This window comes from Erpetoichthys calabaricus, chromosome 8 (genome assembly GCF_900747795.2).
Source record: "Erpetoichthys calabaricus chromosome 8, fErpCal1.3, whole genome shotgun sequence".
NCBI lineage: Eukaryota > Metazoa > Chordata > Cladistia > Polypteriformes > Polypteridae > Erpetoichthys > Erpetoichthys calabaricus.
Window position 1 is genome coordinate 150,539,808 of NC_041401.2, and position 16,010 is coordinate 150,555,817.

The following is a 16,010-nucleotide window of genomic DNA, read 5'->3' on the forward strand; positions in this document are numbered from 1 at the left end:
ATATTTCAGATGTCTCAGGAAGTTCCCAAACTCGGGAAATAGGGAAATGTTAATCTGATAGTCAAACCTACACACTTGGAAGCCTTAACCAACTTTACTTTTCATATAATAAAATCCTTTGAGAAGCTGATTAAAAGATAGATACTAGAGAAAACCCAAGACTCTTACTAATCTGCATATAAAGCAAAGAGGGGGTTGAAGGATGCCACAGCTTCTTTCTTCTTCTTCTTCTTCTTTCGGCTGCTCCCGTCAGGGGTTGCCATAGCGGATCATCTTCTTCCATATCTTTCTGTCCTCTGCATCTTGCTCTGTTACACCCATCACCTGCATGTCCTCTCTCACGACATCCATAAACCTTCGCTTACGCCTTCCTCTTTTCCTCTTCCCTGGCAGCTCTATCCTTAGCATCCTTCTCCCAATATACCAAGCATCTCTCCTCTGCACATGTCCAAACCAACGCAATCTCGCCTCTCTGACTTTGTTTCTCAACCGTCAAACTTGAACTGACCCTCTAATGTACTCATTTCTAATCCTATCCATCCTCGTCACACCCAGTGCAAATCTTAGCATCTTTAACTCTGCTACCTCCAGCTCTGTCTTCTGCTTTCTGGTCAGTGCCACCGTCTCCAACCCATATAACATAGCTGGTCTTCATACCGTCCTGTAGACCTCCCCTTTCACTCTTGCTGATACCCGTCTGTCACAGATTACTCCTGACACTCTTCTCCACTCATTCCACCCTGCCTGCACTCTGTTTTTCACCTCTCTTCCACAATCCCCATTACTCTGTACTGTTGATCCCAAGTATTTAAACTCATCCACCTTTGTCAGCTCTACTCCCTGCATCCTCACCATTCCACTGACCTCCCTCTCATTTACACACATGTATTCTGTCTTGTTCCTTGTTCCTACTGACCTTCATTCCTCTCCTCTCTAGAGCATATTTTCACCTCTCCAGGGTCTCCTCAACTTGCTCCCTACTATCGCTACAGATCACAATGTCATCAGAAAACATCATAGCCCACGGGGACTCCTGTCTAATCTTGTCTGTCAACCTGTCCATCACCATTGCAAATAAGAAAGGGCTCAGAGCCGATCCCTGATGCAATCCCACCTCCAACTTGAATGCATACGTCACTCCTACTACAGGCCTCACCACTGCCACACTTCCCTCGTACATATCCTGTACAACTCTTACGTACTTCTCTGCCACTCCCGACTTCCTCATACAATACCTCAGCTCCTCTTGAAGTACTCTGTCATATGCTTTCTCCAGGTCCACAAAGACGCAATGCAACTCCTTCTGGCCTTCTCTAAACTTCTCCATCAACATCCTCAGAGGAAACATTGCATCTGTGGTGCTCTTTCATGGCATGAAACCATACTGCTGCTCACTAATCATCACCTCATTTCTTAACCTAGCTTCCACTACTCTTTCCCATAACTTCATGCTGTGGCTCATCAATTTTATTCCCCTGTAGTTACTGCAGTCCTGCACATCCCCCTTATTCTTAAATATTGGCACCAGTACACTTCTTCTCCACTCCTCAGGCATCCTCTCACTTTCCAAGATTCCATTAAGCAATCTGGTTAAAAACTCCATTGCCATCTCTCCTAAACACCTCCTTGCTTCCATAGGTATGTCATCTGGAATAATGGCCTTTCCATTTTTCATCCTCTTCATAGGTGTCCTTACTTCCTCCTTCCTAATCCGTTGCACTTCCTGATTCACTAATTCCACATCATCCAACCTCTTCTCTCTCTCGTTCTCTTCATTCATCAGCCTCTCAAAGTACTTTCCATCTGCTCAACACACTCTCCTCTCTTGTGAGTATGTTTCCATCTTTATCTTTTATCACCCTAACCTGCTGCATATCTTTACCAGCTCGGTCCCTCTGTCTAGCCAATCGGTGCAGGTCCTTTTCTCCCTTCTTAGTGTCCAACCTCTCATACAAATCATCATACGCCTTTTCTTTAGCCTTCTCCACCTCTCTCTTCACCTTGCGCCTTATCTCCTTGTACTTTTGTCTACTTTCTGCATCTCTCTGACTATCCCACTTCTTCTTTGCCATCCTCTTCCTCTGTATACTCTCATGTATTTCCTAATTCCACCACCAGGTTTCCTTTTCCTCCTTCCTGTTTCTAGATGTCACGCCAAGCACCCTTCTTGCTGTCACCTTTACTACATCTGCTGTAGTTTCCCAGCTGTCTGGTAACTCTTCACTGCCACCCAGTGCCTGTCTCACCTCCTCCCTAAACTCAACCTTGCAGTCTTCCTTTTTCAACTTCCACTATTTTATCCTTGGCTTTGCCCTCACTCTCTTCCTCTTCTTCATCTCCAACGTCATCCTACAGACCACCAACCTATGCTGCTTAACTACACTTTCCCCTGCCACCACTTTGTAGTCTTCAATCTCCTTCAGATCAACTCTTCTGCATAGGATGTAATCTACCTGTATGCATCTTCCTCCACTCTTGTACGTAACCCCATGTTCCTCCCTCTTCTTAAAATACATATTCACCACAGCCATGTCCATCCTTTCAGCAAAATCCACTATCATCTGACCTTCTTCATTCCTCTCCTTGACACCATACTTACCCATCACCTCCTCGTCTCCACTGTTCCCTTCACCAACATGCCCATTGAAATCCGCTCCAATCACCACTTTCTGTCCCTTGGTTACACTGTTCATCACTTCATCCAACTCAGTCCAAAAATCTTCTTTCTCACCCATTGCACACCCAACTTGCGCTGCATATGCACTAACAACATTCATCATCACACCTCCAATTTCCATCTTCATAATCATTACTCTGTCACTCTTTTCACCTCCAAAACACTCTTGACATACTGTTCCTTCAGAATAACTCCTACCCCATTTCTCCACCCATCCACACCATGATAGACCAATTTGAATCCACCTCCAATCCACCTGGCCTTACTCCCCTTCCATTTAGTCTCTTGCATGCACAATATATCAACCTTCCTTCTCTCCATCATATCTGCTAACTCTCTCCCCTTACCAGTCATACTGCCAACATTCAAAGTTCCTACCCTCAGTTCCACTCTCTTTACCCTCCTCCTCTCCTCCTCGGCTCCCCCATCTTCTCCTCCTTCTTCTTCTTCGGCCAACAGTAGCCCTATTTCCGCCAGCACCCTGTTGGCTAACAGTACTGGTGGCGGTCGTTGTTAACCCGGGGCTCGACCGATCCAGTATGGAAATTTGTATTGTTGTCCGCATATTGATTTGGCAAAATTTTACACCAGATGCCCTTCCTGACTTAACCCTCCCTATTTATCCAGGCTTGGGACCGGCACGAAGAAACACACTGGTCTGTGCATCCCCTGTGGCTGGGTTGAAGGATGCCACAGCTACACTTTTAAATCTGCTCTATGAGTGCTTGGAAGGATAGAAACCCACAGAAGTATTGTTTTTATTGATTTCTTGTCTAATTTTAATATAATCCAGCTTCACGTTTTAGTTGAGAAAATTATTGATAATCTGCGGTGGGTTGGCACCCTGCCCGGAATTGGTTCCTGCCTTGTGCCCTGTGTTGGCTGGGATTGGCTCCAGCAGACCCCCGTGACCCTGTGTTCGGATTCAGCGGGTTGGAAAATGGATGGATGGAAATTACTGATAATGATATTGATTGGACCTTAACTTGGTGGGCTATATTCTGGACTTTCTAATAGAATACTAAGAGTGAGTGTTGATGGATGTTTTCCCTAAAAATCTTACTAAATCCAATAGATGGTCTTCTCAGTGCTGTCTGTCTTCCCTTTTTGTCATTCTGTATACAAATGACTACAGGAGTTCATATATTTTATTTGCAGATAACTCTTTTACAAGATAAGAAGCTATGAACATATTGTTTATGATTTTTTTCAGTCATGTGATTGTATCTTTTTACAGCTAAATATCCCTAAGCCCAAGGATAAGGCTGTAGACTTTAGACTATTCCCCTTCCCCTAACCCCAACAATAATAGGAGGGCAGATTGTAAACTTTGATGAGCACTACAAATATTTGGGGACAATCACTGATAACAGGCTGCCCTTTGATCTCAGTATAAATCAAATCTGTGAGAAAGGAACAAAAATTATTTTTTTATAATTATTTTATAAAAGCTATTGCTACATTTGCTCACATACAATATGTTGGTTTGAAAACCTTAGTAATAAGAACATACATTGACAAAAAAAATTGTCAAAATGAGGAGTTATTGTTTTCAGCAGACTTCTCTCGTTGTGCTGTATCACAAATAAGTCAGAAAGAATGCAGACTTTTAGTCATCAGCCATCCTCGGTTTCCTTAGTTTCATTTGTTGCCATCAGGCTGCAGATTTAGATTCCCAAGGGTTAAGAGCATTTGATTAAAGAACTGTTTCATCCTTGGAGCTATAATCATTTTAAATTTAAGTAGTTGGGTTCCTGGTGTGTTCTGAATTACAGTATTACTGTGTAGTTTTAGAATTTTTTATATGTTTTCTGGGAATCTTATAACTTTGTGTACTGATTATAACAATGGTTTTCATATGTTGCCGCAACAATAACTTGTACTTTGTACTTTCCAGCTGCAAATAAATAATTAAAATGTACTTAATCTAACCCAAAGAAAAATTAAATGGTAATGGGTTGATTAAATGCACATCCAGCTAAATGCTTTCTTTTTGAAAACAAAGGAGGAAAAGCAACCATATTCTGAATCAGAATCGCTTTTGTTCACCAGTACTTAATGTATAGGAATTTGACTTGGTAGATTTGGAGTTGCTTATAACAGAACACAACATCACATACAAATAACAGCATAAGTTAAAAAGAAAAATGTCAAACAATGTTGCAGAATAGTGCAATTGTAAAAGAGATGTACAAATTGTAACAGTGCTACTATTAGTTAGAACTGCATCTCCCAGCAGTCCCTGCAGGGGCTGTTGGGGTCAAAGGTGGTCAGAGGAGTTTAAAAGGAGGGCAGGTGGCCAAGGAATTAAAAAAAGTGTTTTTTGTTGTTGTATTTTGTGTTGCGTTTACCTGTCGGACTGCCTTCTGTTAAGCCATTTTTAATTGCTGTGTCCTGGATTGTATTTGTTGTTGGGGTCTGGATCGTCTGTCTACCTGTGTGCTGAGGACTGTTTGTGGATTCACAGCTTTCCCGCAAGTAAAGAAGCACTCCTGAACCATCCATCCATCTTCACCCTTACAGTGTCTACCGGTAGGACTGTTTTTCATTCCCTTACAACATACAGATCTCTGGACTTACTCTCGTCATCTCTCATTACATCCGGTGTGGTATTCCATGGACTTTGCTGTGTGGTGTTTGTGTTTATATGTTTATTGTAATATCGCTGTAGGGGTACAGGGGTGGTATAATTTATATTATTTAATTTCATTACATTCTTTAATTGTTGTTATTCCCCAGTGTGCTTTATTTTGTCTCTGTTTTTGAGGGTGTGCGGGCGGGAAAAGGCTGGGAGAGTCCCTGGGATCCTCTATAAAAAAAAAATAAATCACCATCATCTTGACAGTTTGAATCTTAGCGGCACCGGACCACTACAGATTTTGGTGAGCCGGGTAGGAGCCAGGTTTTGTTTACGTTCCCTTCTAGTCCGTCTTCACTTACACCCATACAGAAGCATGTCTGTTGAAAGTGCATTGCAGGGCAAGAAGCTTGAACTGAGTGAGCCGCTGGTTGATATGTGTCCGCAGCCTAGGCCATGTCACGTAACGGTCAGAGCCCCTCTCGAGGAGGAGTTGAGCCTGCTGGATACCCTGTGTGTCTCCAGTCCGGAGCAGCCCGAGACCAGTGAGGAACGGATTCTGCAAGAACTGACGCTGCGCCTAGAACAGCTAGAGATGTGGGTTGACGACATCACCTGTAGTTTTCTCAATCAGGATGAAACTGTCCACGACCTAATCGATGCCACGTCCGCCCGAGTTTCCAGCGAGGTGGTTGTGAGAGTGCAGCGTCTTTAACAGTCCTTTGCGCGGTGTGTGCAGCGCCTGGAAGCAAATATGAGCGAGGAGATCAGGAGGCGGGTGCAGGAAAGCCGGCGTGCCATCTCGGAGCCACTAGGGCAGTCGACTCCTGTAACGGGAGTGGGGAATGACTGGGGACAGTCGTCCTTGTCCGTTGTGGTGCCGCGGATGGAGTTTCCTAAGCTGGCCCCTCAGTGTGCACCCACGAGCATTGTCGACTTTGTAGAGGAGGTCGACTTGTTCGTGGAGCTGCATCCTTTGAGTGGAGCCGAGCTGCGGGGATTCCTGAACACGGCACTCAATGGGCCAGCGCGCTCTTGGTGGTTTGCTGAGTGGCACAAGTGTAATACTTGGGCGGAATTTCACGCTGCCTTCCTGAAAGTGTTCCTCTCAGATGAATACCAGGCGCTGTTGGAAGAAAAGCTCCGGACCTTTGTACAAAAGCCATCGCAGAGTCTCAGGGACTTTGTCTTTGAACTCCTTACATTGTGCCTTAAGTCGTGATCTTACATGCGTGAGGAAGAGATATTGCAACGGGTCGTTGATGCTTGTGACCCTCGGGTGGCAACTACTTTGAGGGGGGTCATGAAATCGGTACATGAGTTGGTGAAGGTGGGGTCCCGAGTGGAAAAGGACTGGGCGGCTATCCGGATTAGTGGTTCTCGAAAGGGTCCCACGTCTCGAGAAGTCCCCTGTCCCAAACCATGAGGAAAAGCCCCAGTGGATCCCCGTGCTGATCTCACCTTGGTGCAAGCCACCTTGCCCCTCTTAGTGGTGCCCGTACAAGTGTGAGGAGTCACTGGAGAGGTGGTCGTAGATACAGGGAGCACTTATACCCTTATGAAATACAGCTTGTGGGAAAAGCTTAAAGTGCCTCATGAGCAGTTAAGGGAAAGTGCAAAAGTAAAATTCTTTGTCGCGGATGGAAGGGCGCACGGGGCAAAGGGCAGGGTGCCTATGAGGCTCTGCTTACATGAGACACACTGGGAGACAGAAGTTTACATTCTGGAGGATGACCACCTGTCAATGCCCTAATTACTTGGAATGGACTCTCTTGTGTCTATAGGTCTTACCATCCACCTGTCGCAGCTGGAGTATGAGTTGCTGGGGGGGTGAAGTCCATCGATTTGGGACGAAGGCTCAAAGTAATCTGGTTTGGCCTAACTTGTATTATTACCTCGCGCAGTTGGTGGATGAGCCCAGCCCAGTAGAGAAGGCAATTCTTGAACAGCCGGAGCTCGTTCATCCACTGCTTAGGAGGTGGCGCTCTGTGTGGACGGACAAATTGGGTCGGACTGAGGTGGTGTATCACCACATAAACACAGTCGACCCTGTCCCAGTTCGGCACAGAGCCTACAGAGTATCACCTCTGAAAAGAGGAATAATCAAGGAGTGGGTTGACCAGATGTTGGTGGATGGGGTCATCGAGCCTTCCACCTCGCCATGAGCTAGCCCTGCTGTGCTCGTTCAAAAGGCCGATGGGGCCTACCAATTCTGTGTGGACTATCGGGAGCTGAACAAGAAGACCTTGGATGATGCTTACCCCATGCCACTCATTCATAACATTTTGGAGTCTTTGCATGGGGCAGCGGTGTTCAGCTCCCTAGATTTGAAGTCCGGGTATTGGCAGGTGAGGATGGGGAAGAGTAGCATGGAGAAGACCGCCGTCATCACCCTGGAGGGGTTGTTCCAGTTTCAGGTGATGCCGTTTGGACTTTAAAAATGCTGGGGCATCATTCCAATGGCTAATGGAGCAGGTTCTCTGGGGGCTCATTGGGAAGACCTGCTTTGTTTATATAGATGACATCATTGTATTCTCCCCATCTGTCCAACAACATCTAAAGGACCTAAACCACATCTTCCAGCGACTGTGTAAGGCTCATCTTACACTCAGCACCAAGAAGTGTAGATTTCTACAAGACCATTTGAACTTCCTCGGCCATGTGATGTTGGCAGACAAGGTCCGGGTGGACCCAAAGAAAATTAAGTCCATCTTGGACTACCCAGCGACCCAGGAGGTAAAAAGTCTCCAACACTTCCTGGGGATGGCTGGGTGGTTCCATAAATTTGTACATGGGTTTGCCAACATCACTGCCCCATTGTTCCAGCTGCTGAGGAAAAGATCCCTTTGGGAGTGGTCGCCAGAGTGCCAGGACTCCTTCGAAAGACTCAAACAGGCACTGACATCTCCACCAGTCCTGGCACAGCCTGATCCATTAACCTTTCAGGTCCACACTGACGTGAGTGATCTAAGGCTTGGCGCCATTCTCTCTCAAACAAGTCAAGGAGCGAGAGAGGGTGGTGGCCTATGCCTCACGGTCACTAAAGGGCGCCGAGTATAATTATTCCACCACCGAGAAGGAATACCTTGCTGTCGTGTGGGCCGTGGAAAGGTGGCGTCACTTCCTGGAGGGAACTTCATTTGAAATCTACACTGACCATAGGGCTCTGACCTGGGCATTAAAATGCCCGAAGACCATGTCTAGGCTAATCAGGTGGGTATTGCGCCTCCAACAGTTCAAGGTGTGCTATCAGAAGGGCTGTGCTAATGTTGTGCCCAATGCATTATCATGGATTCACGAGCCTGCACTGGTGATATGTGCGGTATCAGTCTCTAACCCTTGGCCTGATCTTCCCCTGAACATGCAGGAAATCGTTCAGTCTCAAGCAGCCAGTCCTGTATGTCAGGGGTTGTGAGAGGGCCCAGGCCTGACCGCATACATTATAGGGAACTTCAAGGGGCACCCTATCACTGTGTTCCAACAAAATATCTGGGTTACCATTATCAGTTGGTAGTGCCCAAGACATATGTGCCCAAGTTCCTACAGTATTACCATGATAGCCCAATCAGTGTCACCTTGGACGTATGAAGACTCTGTTTAAAATCCTGGAGGTGGCATGGTGGCCGACGATGCGCAAAGACATCTGGTCCCATGTCCAGACTTGTACCACCTGTCAGCAATACAAAACCCCGCCTGGTCTCCCCTCGGGACAGCTTCAGCCAGTAACCATCACTATCCCGGGGGAGGGCCTAGGCGTGGACCTAATGGGACCATTTCCTGCCAGTAAGGACTGGAAGACCTACCTGATGGTGGTTGTGGACTATTTTACCCGATGTGTGAAGCTATTCCCTATGGCTAATGCCACAGCCAAGAAGATATATTCCACCCTGAAGGATGAGATATTTACCCAATGGGGGGTGCCGAAGAACATCACTTACCGGAGCCCGCAGTTTACCAGCTCAGAGGCCAAAGAATTTTGGAAACAATGGGGGGGTGGTTCACCTGAAGACAACAACGTACCATCCCCAATCTAATTGCACTGAGCGGGTGAACTGAACCCTGAAGACACTGATAGCATCCTTCGTCAGAGACCACCATCAGGATTGGACAAAGTGGCTGCGGTTCGCATTGAACACAGTGGTTCACGAGGTTACGGGTGAAACCCCTGCATTGTTAGCTTTAGGCAGACAGATAAATGGTCCACCAGAAAGAATAATTGAGCACAATCTACCCAAACCATACACATCAATACTTTACAACAAATCACACAACGGGTAAAGGAGAGGATGGTGAGGTCCCAGTCCAGACAGTCTCAGTCGTACAACCTGAGACATAAGCTTGTACAATTCTCGGTTGGGGAGAAAGTCAGGATCAGGACTCATCCCCTTTCCAAAGCATCAGATAAGTTCATGGCTAAACTGGCTCCGAAGTGGTTCGGCCCAGCAACCGTGGTCCAACGGAAAGGTCCGGTGACCTATGCAGTAGAGTGGGGATTGCCAGGGACTAAAAGTAGACACAGTGAACATCGCAAACCTTAAGCCTTGGTTCAGCCGTACACCATGGCCTGGGGGTGGGGATTGTAGCAGTGCTACTATTAGCTAGAACTGCATCTCCCAGCAGTCCCTGCAGGGGCTGTTGGGGTCAAAGGTGGTCAGAGGAGTTTAAAAGGAAGGAGGGCAGGTGGCCAAGGAATAAAAAGTGTTTTTTGTTGTTGTATTTTGTGTTGCGTTTACCTGTCGGATTGCCTTCTGTTAAGCCATATTTAATCGCTGGGTCCTGGATTGTATTTGTTGTTGGGGTCTGGATCGTCTGTCTACCTGTGTGCTGAGGACTGTTTGTGGACTCACGGCTTTCCCGCAAGTATAGATAGATAGATAGATAGATAGATAGATAGATAGATAGATAGATAGATAGATAGATAGATAGATAGATAGATAGATAGATAGATAGATAGATAGATAGATAGATAGGAGCGCTCCTGATCCATCCATCCGTCTTCACCCTTACAGTGTCTACCGGTAGGACTGTTTTTCATTCCCTTACAATATACAGATCTCTGGACTTACTCTCGTCATCTCTCATTACATCCAGTGTGGTATTCCATGGACTTTGCTGTGTAGTGTTTGTGTTTATATGTTTATTGTAATATCGCCGTAGGGGTACAGGGGTGGTATTATTTATATTATTTAATTTCATTACATTCTTTAATTGTTGTTATTCCCCAGTGTGCCTTATTTTGTCTCTGTTTTTGAGGGTGTGCGGGCGGGCCAAGGCTGGGAGCGTCCCTGGGATCCTCTTTAAAAAATAAATAAATCACCGTCATCTTGACGGTGTGAATCTTAGCGGCACCAGACCGCTACAAAATGATGATGTGCAAGTGAAAGTTTGAGTGTGTAGTGTGTACACACACACACACACACACACGCACACACACGCACACACACACACATTCCTTCATACTGTATATGACAGAACGCATTAATATACAAGAAAGACAGGCTAAGTTACTGGTTTGAGAGGGCTATGGCTCTGGGAAAGAAACTATTAAGGTGTCTGTTAGTTTTAGTTTTAATTGACCTGAAGCATTTACCAGAGGGGAGTTTTTGGAATAAGTGATGAGCAGGATGAGATGAGTCTGTGGTAATCCTTTTGACATGGTTAGTGACACAAGATGTATTCTGGTCTGCCATAGATGGATGAACACAGCCAATTATTTTCTCAGCAAACCTCACAGCACTTTAATTTAGTTTTGGAGTTTGCCATTGCTGATTTATACTTTCAATAATGGCTTTGTAAAATTGAACTAGAATTGACTGGGAAATATTTAATTTCAGGGCAGCACGGTGACGCAGTGGTAGCGCTGCTGCCTCGCAGTTAGGAGACCCGGGTTCGCTTCCTGGGTCCTCCCTGCATGGAGTTTGCATGTTCTCCCCGTGTCTGCGTGGGTTTCCTCCGGGTGCTCCGGTTTCCTCCCACAGTCCAAAGACATGCAGGTTAGGTGGATTGGCGATTCTAAATTGTCCCTAGTGTGTGCTTGGTGTTTGTGTGTGTCCCACGGTGGGTTGGCACCCTGCCCGGGATTGGTTCCTGCCTTGTGCCCTGTGTTGGCTGGGATTGGCTCCAGCAGATCCCCGTGATTCAGCGGGTTGGAAAATGGATGGATATTTAATTTCTTTAGCTGGTGTAAATATACAATTGCTGCTGTGCCTTTTTAGTGATGGAAGTTGTATTAATGTCCCTGCTGAGAGTGTTTTATAGTTGTGCCCAAAAATTCCACCATATTGATCACAGAATCATTAATTTCTAGGGAGAGGTTTTAACTGCTGGTTGCAAAAGATAATGACCATTTCCACTGTCTTGGTGGTATTGAGCACTAGGTTGTTGGAAGCATACCAAGACATAAGACGAGACACCACTTTTCCACAAAATGTACTCAAAAAAAAAAAAAAACTGATGTAAGAACAATAGGCCTGTAATCACTGAGGCAGCTTATTTTATCACTTTTGGGAACAGGAACAATAACAGAAGGTTTAAAGCAATCTGGTACGTTGCACTATGCAAGAGACTGGTTAAAGATATCTGTGAAGAGAGGAGTGAGCTGCCTAGCATAGTCTTTGATTATTGCAGGTGAGACAGAATCCAGACTGACTGACTTAAAGTTCTGTGTTGCAAACAGCTTCCAGACATCATATTCCTTGATAGAAAAGGAAGAAGAGGGGTGAGGCAAGTGCTATGGAAATGTCCCTAATGCCTACATATCGCATCACAGAGCAGCCCTGGGTGTGTCTGACCACGTCGTTGTTCATCTTCTCCCGAAGTACAAACAGAAACTGAAACAAGAAAAACCAGCCATACAAACAACACAAAACTGGTGCAAGGAAAGTGTAGAGGAACTGCAGGAATGCTTCTCCTGTACAAATTAGGATGTGCTGACATCCTCACAGTCACTGAATGAGGCCACCTATACTGTCAGCGAATATATTCAATTCTGTGAGTCTATGATCATTAAGGAAAAAACTGTCAAGGTGTACCCAAACAGTAAGCCATGGATCACTAAAGAGGTTAAAGCATTACTATTGCAAAAGCAACATGCACATCCAGAAAATAAGTTATAAGATAAGTAAATTTTACAGCAAAGGATTAACAGGTTAATTAAACAAAATAAAAAGATGTATGGGGAAAAAATCAAGAGGTGGTTCAATGATAACAATCCAAAGCAGGTCTGGAAGGGACTAAAAACAATTACAGGACTGGGCCCTAAAAGAATGTGGATTTTCCAGCTGACAAAGACCACAAGCTTTTAGCAGATGAACTGAATAACTTTTATGCCAGATTTGAAACAAGTGATTTCAGCACCCAAAATACAGAAATAAAGGAGATGCTTCATAAAAACACCAGGTATTCTGCTGTGATTGGGTTCAGTTTAACTGAAGTGGAAAAAGGCTTGCGGCAGGCCAAAACAAATAGTGCAGTGGGACCAGACGGCATATCAGGTCGGCTCTTAAAGTCTTGCTCTAAGCAGCTCTCCCCAGTTTTTCATTTGCTTTTTAACTGGTCTCTGACCTGTGGTATTGTACCTAATCTGTGGAAATAATCAATCATTACCCCTGTATCTAAGGTTTCTAGGCCAAGCTGTTTAAATGACTATAGACCAGTGGCACTTACATCTATTCCAATGAAATGCTTTGAACACTTGGTGAAAAACATTTTAATGACAGAGACAAAGTCTTTTCAAGACAACAATCAATTTGCTTATTGTGCAACCAGAAGTGTGGAAGATGCTCTGCTTGTTATCTTACATCAAATCTATACCTTTCTTGATCAGCCTGGTTCATATTTCAGAGCACTATTTTTGCATTTTTCTTCAGCGTTCAATACTATACAGCCTCATATACTGATTGGGAAATTAAACAGTATGAATGTAAACCCATTTATCACATTATGGATTCAGAACTTTCTTTTAAATCGTTCACAGACAGTTAAAGTTCATGACACTTTTTCAATAGCCATTCATTCAAACACAGGAAGTCCACAGGGGTGTGTCTTATCACCATTACTGTTTACTCTGTACACAAGTGACCTGAGACAGAACAATGACCACTGCTCCATTATTAAGTATGCGGATGACACCATGATCATAGGATGCATATCTGGGGAGGATGAAAGTCACTATCTAAATCAAGTGGACTGTATGGTAAACTGGTGCAATAAAAACTCTCTCACTCTGAATGTAAAAAAGACCAAAGAAATGATATTTGATTTTAAGAGACAGAAATCTGTATGTTCACCTATTGTAGTTCTGGGATAGGAGGTAGAAATAGTGAATGAATATAAATACTTAGGAACTTACCTAGATAACAATCTTAACTGGAATACAAATACAAAAAAATTATTTTCTAAATGCAACCAGCGCTTATTTCTCCTCCATAAGCTCAAACTATTTAAAGTAGACAAGGACCTCATGTTGTCCTTCTATCGCAGTATGATCCAGTCTGTGATCACTTTCAGTTTCATTGCCTGGTTAAATAGTTTGACAAACCAAAACTCAAAAAAGCTCCAGCAGATTACGAAGTACAGTATGCAGCTAAAGTTATTGGGACTGATGTAGATGATTTGACTAGTGTGTGCCAGAGGGCAATGCTAAAGAAGCTGGAAATCATCTCAACTGATGACAGACATCCATTACATGTAGAACTAAACTTCAGTAAATCAGGAAGGATAGTTGCTTTGAAAACCCACATAAATCGCTCCAGAAACTCCTTTCTTGCTAGTGCCATACGACTTTTCAATAAGAAATATCGGAGATAATGTTTAAGGTTTTGATATATATCCTGTAACCTTTTTTTTTTTGGTGTAAATATGTTTTATCTAACTGCCTTACCTTAACCTTTCTTATTTCTATTTGTCTGTTTTATTTCATTCTGTCTGTTACCTGTTATTAGATGCAACTGAGAAGGCAAATTTCATGTTTTCTTGTGTAAACATGACTAAATAAAGAAACCTAAATTTAAACCTAGGCTTTTGTCAAGAAGCAGCAGGTGTTAAAACCACTTCAGAGCTGGAGGAACAGAAAGAATACAAGTACTGGGCACCTTCTTCAAATCTGCCATAAAACTTAAGTTTGTCAGGGAGGGATGAATCTGAGTAAGCACTGGGAGATGTATTTGTGTAATTAGTAACAGACTGAGTGCTTCTCCATATAGAGGAGCTATTGTTTGCTGAAAACTTAAGCTCCAGTTTATTTTTGTGTTTCCATTTAGCATATCTGATTGCATTGTTTAGCCTATTCCTGGCCAGTCTCTAAGCATCCTTATCACCAGTTTTATGGGCTTTTTCTTTCACCTAACTGAGATTCCTTAGTTCTTTGGTGAAACACAGCTTTCCATTGTTATAAGTCACAATAGATTTGCTGGGGATGCAAACCTCTTCACAGAAGCTGATATAAGATGTAACACTGTCAGTGTTATTTTGTTATAACTGCAAAAAAAACCAATCTCACACTTCATTTTGTCATTCCCTACATTTATTACAGCGGTTTAGTTTTTGATGTTTGTTCCTTTGCAAATAATTAAACTCTTATCTTAAAGCAAAGCAAACAGGTCAATAATTCCAAAGTCTCAAACAGTTCTGAATTCATAGTCCTGAATCCATTGCGTCAGCTTAACACTTTTTTCTGTCTCTTTTAGCTCACATGTCAGGACAGACCAGCAGCATCATTTGTTTATTGGAAATGTTTTTCAAAAAGAGAGGTGGGAAGCCAAATTCTGTACTTCTTTTTCTTTCTTTCCTTGTTTTTATGAAAAGCTTGCATTGCGTACAAAGTAAAAAGCTTTTGGTGCTACCCATGGATGGAAGCCATTGGATAAGCATGAAACCAGTGGTTGAAGAGCTTGGACGAAAAGGACACCATGTGGTGATTGTTATTCCTGAAGCTAATCTGTTGTTAGGTTCAATCAGCCACTGTAAGACAAAGACTTACAGTGTGCCTTATACAAAACAAGACGTTGCAGTGCTTTATCGTAAAAATAGCAATCTTATCTTCACCAAAGAGCCCTTTTTGAAAAAAATGGAGAGTTTTATTAATCGCATTAAAAATATATCTAACTTCATAACATTGAACAGTGAAAGTTTACTTTATAGCAAAGAACTGCTGCAGTATTTGAAAGATGAAAAGTTTGATGCCGTTTTCTCAGATCCATTGATGCCTAGTGGAGCCATATTAGCAGAATACCTCTCTGTTCCTTCTGTCCTTATATCACGTGGAATTCCATGTGGCTTAGATGTGGCGGTTACTCAGTGCCCAAGTCCTCCATCATATATACCAAGAATGTTTTCAAAAAACACAGATTTGATGACATTTTCACAAAGAGCACTTAATTTCATTGTAAGTTTGGCAGAACCATTTATTTGTCATTTAATATTCCGCTCCTTTAATGACATTGCTTCTAATTTTTTCGAAAGAAGCATTACATTTCAAGAACTGCTGAGTCAAGCATCACTGTGGTTGATGAAGTATGATTTCACTTTTGAATTCCCAAGACCTTTGATGCCCAACATGGTGTTAATTGGAGGCATCAACTGCGTTAAAAAGAACCCACTTCCACTGGTAAGTCTGTTTATTTTTTATAAAGAATTTTATTTCAGTTTTGAAATTTTGGGCTTTATTTAACATCCTGAGTTTAAATCTCGTTCCTAGATGTTTTCTGTGTGGAGTTTGCACCTTCTCCCTATGTATGTGAAGGTTTTTCTCTGGGT

At 43.5% G+C, this 16,010-nt stretch overlaps 1 protein-coding gene across 1 annotated transcript in view; it reads left to right on the top strand.

The window, feature by feature from the left end:
- The first annotated feature begins 14,915 nt into the window (after positions 1-14,915).
- Positions 14,916-16,010, top strand: part of LOC114656165 (UDP-glucuronosyltransferase 1A1-like) — a 47,823-nt gene continuing 46,728 nt past the window's right edge. Inside the window, exon 1 of the mRNA XM_028807597.2 lies at positions 14,916-15,861. Within this exon, the coding sequence (XP_028663430.1) occupies positions 14,947-15,861 (915 nt within the window). The 5' untranslated portion in view covers positions 14,916-14,946. The remainder of the gene's footprint in view (positions 15,862-16,010) is intronic.